Source organism: Nymphaea colorata, chromosome 4 (assembly GCF_008831285.2).
Source record: "Nymphaea colorata isolate Beijing-Zhang1983 chromosome 4, ASM883128v2, whole genome shotgun sequence".
Lineage (NCBI taxonomy): Eukaryota > Viridiplantae > Streptophyta > Magnoliopsida > Nymphaeales > Nymphaeaceae > Nymphaea > Nymphaea colorata.
Window position 1 is genome coordinate 17,990,457 of NC_045141.1, and position 10,701 is coordinate 18,001,157.

At 39.4% G+C, this 10,701-nt stretch overlaps 2 protein-coding genes across 2 annotated transcripts; both read right to left on the minus strand.

Annotated features, from left to right (window-relative positions):
• Positions 1 to 699: 699 nt before the first annotated feature.
• Positions 700 to 1,920, minus strand: LOC116252281 (mitochondrial import inner membrane translocase subunit TIM23-1-like). Its single transcript, XM_031626438.2, has one exon. It carries the CDS (start codon positions 1,725 to 1,727, stop codon positions 1,164 to 1,166), a length of 564 nt encoding a protein of 187 aa, XP_031482298.1. The 5' UTR covers positions 1,728 to 1,920; the 3' UTR covers positions 700 to 1,163.
• A 3,850-nt stretch (positions 1,921 to 5,770) lies between these two features.
• On the minus strand, positions 5,771 to 9,981 carry LOC116253457 (uncharacterized). The gene is made up of 8 exons (XM_031628279.2): positions 9,721 to 9,981; positions 8,435 to 8,579; positions 8,179 to 8,347; positions 7,369 to 7,639; positions 6,969 to 7,234; positions 6,659 to 6,874; positions 6,465 to 6,573; positions 5,771 to 6,341 (listed from the first exon to the last, which is right to left on the minus strand). The coding sequence occupies exons 1-8, from the start codon at positions 9,869 to 9,871 to the stop codon at positions 6,277 to 6,279; spliced, it is 1,392 nt and encodes a 463-aa protein (XP_031484139.1). The 5' UTR covers positions 9,872 to 9,981; the 3' UTR covers positions 5,771 to 6,276.
• Between the last annotated feature and the right edge of the window lie 720 nt (positions 9,982 to 10,701).

The window sequence follows — 10,701 nt, forward strand, 5'->3', positions numbered from 1 at the left end:
TAAAATTTATGAGGATCAATTACGAGCTGCATCATTATAGCCAATGGATGTATAGAAAGAATAGGCAATATAAAATTATAAATCGTTAAATTTTTCATCTCTTGTCTAAGAGAAATTGTGCTCCTTTCTCAAACTCTGATATTTTCTCTTTTAATTCCTTCGTATGACATCTTGATACAGCTAAAGTCAATTAAATGTTTCTAAAGTTCATTTTCAATTATTTCTTTCCACGCTACCTACAAATTCTAATACTTCAATATGCTATATACTTCTGCATCTAGGAAACAAACTACGCCATATAAAAAAAAAATTGAAATCTGATGGACATCGACAAGCTGGATCTGATGCACAAGCTCCATTGCAAAGAGGAGTAAAAGAATAAGGAAAAGAAAGTAAATAAACATCAGACAAAGCACTAAATGAGCAGCTAGTTTACCACACACTACCGTTCAGGATGAGAAACTTAAGTTACATAAACGGTTAGCACAATTGTAAACCTAATTCTGACAATTATGTCAACACATGTAATTTAACAAGACAAGCCTTCAATAAATTGGGCTATGATAAATCAAAAATATGCTTCACACCTAAAAGAGAGAAAGAAACAAGACGGCAGACGATTAAATCAATAGAAAAGAAAATAATCCAACAATATAATGATTACAAGCAAGAAAGCACGGCCGACTTTATCAGCCATCACAAACAAAACACAACTCAGTTTCCATAAGAAGTGTCCCAGAGTCTCAGACATCAGATTCAAAGAAACGAGAGATGCTCTGTCAGTTTCCATGTATTACAGTGTTGAAGTATCAAATTTGGTCTTCACAGTGTTACTATACGTGCCAAAAGCACAAGCCTTTCAAAATTTTCAGATACACCTCTGAAACAATTTGGCAAAGTAAAAATTCAGGGAAATAAACTCTTCCCGTGTCCTCAAAAGTTCCTCAATTTATTAAAGGGACACTTGAGACTCTTTTATGGTTGCCCATCACAGAGAAAGAATTATTGATAGACAGTTATAGGTCAGTATCTACAGCAGAACCAACTACCAATAGGAACAGGATCCGCATAAGAGAACAGAACATAAATTTAAGGTAAAGACCCATATCCTTCTTTTCCTCTTCCAGAAGAATTTGACAGGAGATAAGAGAAGATTCGTGCCACTAGAGGGGAACGTATCTCTTCAACGCCTGCTTTCCAGCAACCGCGACTCCGACAGCCAACCCACCGATCGCTCCGGCAACAGCCGCAGACCTCGGGCCCGAAGCCGCCTTGAATAGCGCTCCCGTTCCCAGACCAGCCAACACGCTGTTGAACACATCGTCCGTGTCCCTAACGGCAACGATGCTGCTCTCAATCCCAGCGTAAAGTAGACCAATCACGCCAAGGCGATTGCCGAACTTTCTGCCTGTGTGTCCGGAGGCATTGAGAATCCTGTTGACCCTCAGCTTGAGGGTGTCTCCTTCCTCCCGGGCCTTGATCCCGTCGAACAGGCCCTTGCCGGCGCCGGAGATGGCGCCAGAGAGGTAACCGCATCCGGTGTAGTAAGTGAGGTTCTCCCCCCAAGAGCGGCGCTGGGCCACGGATTCCTCCTGGAAGAGGAACTCTGGGGAAGTGGGCAGGCGGTAGAGTGTGTGGATTGGCACCTGCAAATCCTGGTACGGGTTGTATAGCCGCTCCCGCTCCCCTTCCTTGTTCCTATCGACGTTCCCGTAAGGAGACGCCATCTTCTTCCTCTTCCTCCTCAATTCTTCTTTGCTCCTGACTTTCTTGCTCCGCTTTTGTTCTACTTGTTTTCTTGTACCGCGTGTTCTTTTCTTCTCCCTCTCTCTTGTAGCGCGTGTTCTTTTGCTCTCCCTCGCCGGAGGCAAGACGCACGGAAATGTGGAGAAGAAAGTGAACCACACGCCTTTTCCTTCTCCCGTCCCCTCACGTTATTATTTCCAATAAAAGCTTCCTACGTGAAGCTTCCTACAGCATTACGTTGAAAATTTCTCTAGCATTTCTGTAGCTTATTTTTCTTAACCTTAATCTTGATTCGTTTTTTGTAGTCGTTTACTTAGCAAAAGGGTTTATTTATTTTATGAAAATATCTGCACGTCGTTCTACTAAGTTACTAACTCGTTCTTCCTTTTCTCTTTTTAACGATGCTTCTGCCACCTCGCTGGAGAAACTGCAGTTCATTTGGAGGCTAGCATCATCAGAAAAATAAATTTTTGTGCAAAATAAAATTATCATTTGCCCCGATAGATTTAAGCTTTAAAAGGAAGACAAACAGTTCGAATAGAAAAGAATGTGATGTGGAAATACAACAAAGAGATAGACATAATAATGTTGAAATTAAATTGAATAGCTCGAAACTTGTACCGCGCTTCAGGAGAGAGCTGGTTGAGCTTGAATACAGGGGATGGGTTGAGGAAATGAAAATTAATTATGATGAGCTTTAGAGAAATTTTTTTTTTTTTTTTCAGGAAAGAGCTGGTTGAGCTTGAATACACCTAGACATTTAATGCATATATATATATATATATATATATATATATATATATATATATATGTTGTTGAATTCTTCCAAAATACCGGCAAAACCCAAAGAATCCTCTGAACTTTCATAGTTCACCCTTGAGCACGCCCATGGAAAAGGCCACTTGATGAAAAGTATCAAGCGGTGTTGATGGTAGGGGATCCCTGTTCACTGAGGGTTCATCAATCTCTCTTTTCCTCTTTTTATATATATATATATATATATATATATATATATATATATATATATATATATATATATATATATATAGACAGCTAAGAGAAAAACAAGAAAGAAAATGTGATGAGTAGTTTCATCATCTAATATTAATTTACACATTTTTCTCATTGTTTTTCTCTGAATCATCTATTTCCTTTAAATAAACAACTATACTTGGCTAAGTGACTCTGAATAATCTCAGTCATCACTCACTCAAAATTGAATTGATCGGGTGGTCTTGGTTCAATGGTTGAGTGATTTTAAAAAGTTAGAGTCATTTATTCAATTTAATCATATCAATTTATGTCTAAAACAAATTCATACAAGTTAAGAAACGGAAACAGTTGGGAGGTGTGGCTGATGAATGTGAAATAAATCTTGGGGGGTTATGGCTGATGAATGTGAAATAAATCTTATATCATGGATATGAATGCTGAAAAATCACCGCTTTATTTAAAGACAAAGATATCCTTGAAAAAGATAAAAATACCTTCACAGTCATTCAATTATTAAACTAAATGATCGGGCCCAGCATGGCCAGCTTCACTAATATCTCTTGACTATATTATTAGTAGTAGCAGAAGTATGGAAATTGGAAGCTTGGAACTGTCCCTTTAATATGGTTCAATACGAAAAAAACCTAAGCACGAAACAACGAAAGGTTATTTTGAGATTCAATCCGCACTTGTAAGTAATTGTCACATCTATCTATATCGTACCTTATTGACAAACACATATGTACATCTAGATTTGCACCTTAACCATGGTTAGCATCTCGAGACCATGGTCATCGAACTTAAGAAAATCAAATAACTTAATGAAAGTCAACTATGTGATTTAGGAACTAACCGTACGTCATCCGAATAATGTCTTGCTTTTTCTTTTATGATGGCATTAGTATGTTACTTTTAACCAACAATCGATGCGCCTCAGTTTTACTTGAAAAAAAGACACACACACACACACATTTACACGCAAACACACATGCACCAACAGTTTTAATTGACATATTTAATTTCGAAAACACAGCATTAGTGAACAAACGCACGTTGAATACCTCATTCCGGCCTTTGAGTGTGGATTATTAATAATTTGAATTGTTTTACTCTTGACTTTAGTAAACTTTATAACTTGCATCATGTACTTTAGAACTGGTAGGAGGTACATGGGAATCAAGGTCTTAGTTTGGTTGCAACCTTCCTGAAGGATACCTCCTTCCTTTTTGCGAAGAAAGTTTAGGGATAGGATCATGACCATGTTAGGCCAAGTCAGTTGAAAGCATTGGCCCCAGTAAAATTAAGCTTTCTCAAAAAAAAAATTTTACACAACTAGATGACTTCACCTCTAATCAGATTCTAGACCTGGTGAGGTTTTCGATCAATTGAAACCTAGCACTAATATCAGTCCTACTGCTTGAGCCCGAACATGAGTAGTTGGTCGGAATCTTTGGCTCGTGACCAGGACTGGGTCCTACTGAGTTCGAGCCGCGGCTGCCTGCTAAGCCCCACAAGGCCATGACATCAACCCCCTTTGGATCTAACTTTCGAATTTTTATAAAGTTTTACAGGTGCTAAAATTCCAATCCTAAAGTCCTCTTTGCATGTTGGAGTAAACTGATTCGAAGATAGATTTCAGACTCTTAAACCAAATTCTTTACACCCACCCAAATGGAAGAATCTAACTGCACAAGAAAGTTGCGACATTCGTTCTCAAATAAAGCTGCCGTTTCCTACTTTCTTATTTTAATACAAGTGGGGATTGGGAAGGCTCCTACAAATTATGAAAGCAGGTAGATCCTTGTATATTGAGATCTTGATTTTTCCAACTTGAATGTCTCGAGACCAAGTCGCCAGCTAGGAGGAATGGAGACAAACCATGTGTTTCATGGGTGGAGACCTGTTGGGGGATCCCGGCAGCACATGGCCGTGCTTCCATAGAACAAGAAACTTTTACGAACACACCGTGCTCAGACTGTTCTTTTTTAATAAGTAAGGCTCAAGGAGACGCTTATAAATGCGGACTAACCATTTCCATGTTCGTAGCTCTCAATTTTAATAGCTGTTATTTAATGCGGCTTGAATGGGTTCCATTGGAGGTCGAAGCCTATTGAAATTTCAGAACAAATTTTTGAGGTTTTAAAAGTTTGAATTGTTGGATATGAATAGTGGGTTCAATATTTACGTACTGATTATGAATTGTGCATGTCAAATGGCTATTTGAAGTTAATTCACTTCCTATGTAGACGAAAAACACATAATTGATTGTTGTAAACTATCGCATTAATAGTTGATGCAAAAGAAATTGCCAATACATGAAAACCCTACAAATATCAAGGTTACCATTCGTCCCCTGGTATTGTGGTGGTGATAAATGATCTCTTAATGAGGTGTTGAGGATTCCAGAATTGGGTGACTCCCTAAAAATTTGATGACTTCTAAAAGCCAGGTGTTTTTCCAACTTGGTTAAATTTTAACCGCTTTTTGAAACTTTCTTTCTGTACTTAAGAGAGGGGGAGAGGTTATTCACTCTGTATTAGAAATACTATTTTGTCAAAACTTGGTTTTTGCAAAACCCAATTTTGCATGTCTCCTTAACACACTATACACATCGTTTTGACCAAACACAACAGAAAATGATATTTTGCGTCCAAAACACTCAAAAATGTCATCTAAAACCAGCTTAAGTGGTTGTTTGGCAGTACAAACATTTTATAAATATTTCATAAATCTACTACAAAAGTTGTAAAACTAGTGTTTTCATAAATCTTTAGGAGAGATTCATAGGATGCTACAAATGACTCTTAAGGAGTTGTTTGTAATCTGTAAATCTATTTCAAAAGTCGGGCAGATTCGTGAAACTCTATAACACAATGTTCCTTCTTCATCTATGCACCAAACAAGTAGACATATTAAAATCAACTTGCTAACAATAACAGTATATATTCCAAAGGCAACTATGAAGTTTTGCAAAGACAAGTATAGACAATATTCCAATTGACAATTAAGCAGTGACGGACAATTTGCTACATGAAGAGGAAACCCAATCCTGCATTTTGAACTGCTGCTGTGTTTTATAGTTCAAAGCACAGAATGACATATTATTTATCTGCTACCTGTCCATTTTCTGATATTACAAAAAACCGTCTTGCGGTATTTGGGAAGGACAAAGAACATAGGTGAAAACAAACAAATCTGATGTACCATAGCAAACTGAAAAAGATTCCCCAGAATTACTAAATAACAAATGCTATATAAGAGACGAGTACTCTCCACAGTAACCAATTCACCCATACACTGTCATTCTAATCTAATTCAATTTTTCACTTGAAGAGCCTCTCTTACTGCGTGACACAAGTCTTCACTTTTGCCGTTAACACTCCGTATCCCGGTGTGCGTTAGGTGGTTTCGTATTAGCACCCATTCTTCTGCCTTATTTAGAATACCCGTGCGACAAAGGGCAAATAAATGTGACTGATCCGCCAGTTTCAAGATTACAGCCACATCTCTGACATCCAACCTGATCAAACTGCAATCTTACATATTTAGAGGCTCTGCTTCTGGGTCCCTTTCCTTCAACGATCCCCAATTGTCTTGTGGTTCTATACAGAAAATAAATAAAAAAATCAATCAATTGAAAGGTGGGGAGAGCTGTACGACAATCTGAAAATAAATACTTGGGAAAACAATTAAGCTTTAATTCCACAAAGTCAAATATAACTTACTTTGCCTGTGAATATCTGCAACAACCATGAGTCGCCTCTGAAGTACTGATGCCATGAAGAGGAAAATTGCACACATTCCAAACATGACAGTGATGGGGAATGCATTGACCTTTAAACAGCACAGGTGGGTCTTTTAGTATCTAACAATTAACTCTAGGAAAAAGAGGGAGGACAGACAACAAAAGGTTACTTACATTGTAAAGGACAATGCACACGAAAATGTTGAGAGGGATGCGGAAAAAGTTCATGATTGTGCTTCTAGCCTCCTCGGGAATGAACTGGGATCTCATCTTCATGATAGATGGCCAAAATATGCCGACACACGACTCAAATATGCAGAATCCAAAGAGCTGAAGACAACCACTGTATGAGATGCTTCCACCTTTCACCTTTGAAGGCGCTATCAGGAACTGTTTCATGCCATTCACATTTCATTATTTTTTGGATCAACTAGAAAGGTCTTCTAAAATTCTTGGAAGAAAAGTTATAGGACTCTGGACTAACCGTGCTGAGAATTGGAAGCAGGAAGGTAGCAGCGGATATGAGAAAAACAATCTGCATATAACTTTCCACCTTCAAGGATGCACGAGCCATTAGCCTGGAGGCGATAGAGCTTCCCAACATTGAAGACAACATGAATGTAGCAAAAATGAAACCGTGGGGAATTTCTTCTTCATTTGGACTCAGAGCAGGCGTCCAGAGGAACACAAAGGTGTACATGGAACCCTCAAATAAGGATTGTATGGCGCCCAGCAGTGCAATTTTCTCATCTAAGTCAACGGAATAACAGCACAAGTAATTAAAAAGCAATTCAGTTTAAGTAACACAAGCACTTTGTTTTTTCTTTTGTTTTTTTTCCTCGGGAGACTGAGATAACCACACATACTTCACACAAGTTTCTTACCAGAAGCAATGGCCACTGCAGCTCCTTTGAATTGTGTAAGCAAGTCCTTGTTTTCTGAAGGATCTCCATAATTTTCAGTCCAAGAAGATAAGATAATGGCCATTCCAATTGCAAGGAAACACGCAGCCGCATCAAAGGGAGCAACAGGACCGAAGCCTAAAGTATCAGTGATCAAATTTGCAAACAAGCCGGAGACTATAGCAATCAGACCATTCCCAAGAAAGATTGCCTTGGAGAATGTAAGTGAAAGCCATTGTGGATCAAACCCTCTCTGAAAAAAACAAAACCATGCTTAAAATGGTCGCAACTTTAAACCTCAAACAACCAAATGAAGAAACACAGTAGACAAAGTTTTATGCTGTTTGCTAATCAGTGAAAGAGACTTGCAAATAACATGAAGTGATCCATGGCAATTCACGCTTTTCAAGGGAAAAGGCAATTGCCAGTTCAATAGTGCACCTTTTTTGTTTCCCAATACTGTTGGCTAGATAACTTGAAGAACAGGAGTTAGCTGCAGTTTCAACGGTTTATTCCCCAAGCAAAGTAGTTAATCTGCTGATCTAAGGAAGGGAAAAAGTTGGCAGAACCATCTTCAGGAGGAACCAAACAAAAGAATGGTCGTGGCGATAATTAGGATACAGGTGACACAAGCCTTCACCCGTTAGTTTTACCAGAAGTCATCAAAACTTCCCTAGTGATTCCTTCACCAATTATATCCCATATATAATGACGTATGTTTTTAAGTAGTAACAAAAACGTCTCAAGTGCATTTCTACAGGAAGATTAGTTTATGAAGCTGAGAGTGCTTACCTTAAAATGCTCAGCAACTAGCCAAGATTCAAATGCTGAGAACAAAAGAGAAGTAGCAATTCCTCCTAATATACGACCCACCATCAAGACCTTGTATTGGGGAGAATGCTTTGTTATACAACTAAGGATGTACGTGATGCAGTAGGTTATGCAAGCTCTTTTCCGACCTCTGCACATAGAAACAGCCATTAGGTCAATCACCAAGAAAAAAAAAAAGGACAAGGAGTGCTTAAAGATAACTGTGAGAGAATCTCACTGTTTGTCAGCCAAGGATCCAACGATGGTACCAAACAACATAGAAGATCCAAAACCAGCAATAAACAGTCGACCAATATCTCCCTTATCAAAACCATACTGGCTATAGAGGAAATAGACGTATGGACCCTGCAGCCAATCTCCAGCTGTGAAGAATATAAAGATCATCAATTGCATTCATCGGTGATCTAGAAGGCACGTGGGACGTTAATTATCCAAAAAAGGAAAAAAACACAGTATGGAGGCCCAGAAGAAAACCAAACCGCACTCCTTTATATGCTTCACTAAGGAGGAAAGTGCACGCATGCTTAGACAAACCATTAAATCGAAGCATAAATATGTAAACGATTGTTGGATAACTAAAGACATTCACCCACGGTAAATATACAAGCAAGTGAAATAGAAATGCGACCAAGGAAACTAAGGCTACTTTCCCGCATTCAACAATCACCAAGACGAGTATGCAACAGAACTAGGCAAGGCGCCTAACTGAACCATATTGATCATGCAGATCGTCAACTACTGTGACCAAGCTGGAGAGCAACCTGGTGAAAGCAACCATGATGCAGATTGCAGGAAACAGAAAATCCAGATGCATCCTAGTTAAACTATACTCAGTACAACAATCGAGAGACAATAACCCCAACCAAAATCCGGTAACTCCCAGCCAAAAAACTACAGGAACCAAAAATGACTGACTACCAACATGTCAGATGAAAAATAACTCAACGTGCCTTGCAGTACACTATAATATGAAAAAGCCAGATCAGTTGACAAATTATAAACTGCCACTTTTCTTCGCTAGCATGATTCACAAGTCGAAAGCTAGATATCATACAGATCTGTATCAACAGTAGCTAGAAAATTAGTCTCCAAACATAGATCTTCCCCTATTGGGATACGATCGCGACAGATCTAGACCCAAACTCGTTAAAGAGAAAACTTCAACAGTATAAAATAGGAAATCAAACAAAAAGAATCCAGTCCAGCCATTAGAACCCTGCATCCTCACTGATATTAAGAAACCACAAGCACTATCTCCCAAAAAACCCAAATGGGTGCTCCATGGAACCACGGATCTGACCCCAAAGCATCAAGAGTACCAACCATCAAGTGCATTTTAAAACCCCCAAAACCAGATCTACCCAGATCGGATCAAAAACCGCGAAAGCCTTTCCTAGAAGGAAAAAAAACAACAGAAAACAAAAAAAAAAAGTGCGCGTCCTCTCACTGGGAGGTGGAAAAGAAACTTAAGCAAGCAGAACGAGAAGGAATTAAGCCCGATACCCATCATAAGAGAGTAGACGACGAGGTAATTGTTCTTGAAGGAATTGAAGGCAGAAGTGGTAGATATTCTGTCCTTGCTGGTCTTGCTGAACTCGAGGGCCGCCACCACCAGCGATAGGCACCCAAACACCATGTAGTAGAACAACTCCATGGCTGCACAGAGGAAGAGGGAGAGCGAGAAAGAGAGAGGAGAGAGCTACAACGAGCTTAGTGTTCGTATGGCCACTCTCCGGCTCCGCCCTCTTTTTAGCGCCAGAACCCTCTCCTATTAAAGAGACAGAGAGGGAGTCATGGGGCTGTTAAAGTAATTCTACATATGGGGACGCAGTATTTGGAATAACCGTCAAAAGCCGGCAGCGACTTTGAGAGGTGAGACTCTCCGCAACCCAACCTAAGTTCGGTGAGAAGCCAACACCAACAGTGCGTTGGGTCCGGCCAACCGCTGCACTGAGACGGCACCGGCGGCAGCAGGAGAAGCCGCTCCGTCCTCTGCCGCCGGTGCCGGTGGCAGTGGATCTATAGCAGAGCGATTCCACACTGCCTTCTTGTTTGTCGATTGATTTTCTCCATGTAACTAGGTCCTCCTCTTGATGTCAGTAAAGTTGGTGGGTATCGTTTTGGAAAAACTTAAACCAAGTCCGATCTCCTCATTAAGGATTGTCCTTTCTCCATCTCTCTTTCCGTTGAACGTGCCGACTACTAATTATGCTCATTCATTCCGGTGGGAATGCGCCGTTTATGGGGCACCAATTTAAAAAAAAAAAAAAAAGTAAAAACACATGGAAAAAGAAGTTCCCCGATCTCAATAGTTTAACGATATCCATGTTTGTTTCTTCTATGTACTTGTTTTGATGAAATAAATCTGCATTAAAATCATGGTGATCAAGATTCATCACATACTTAGCTCTAACATTCTTAGAACTCAAAAGAATTAGATGTTATTCAAACGGATTATAATTTATAGCCTACACTTTTCTCTTT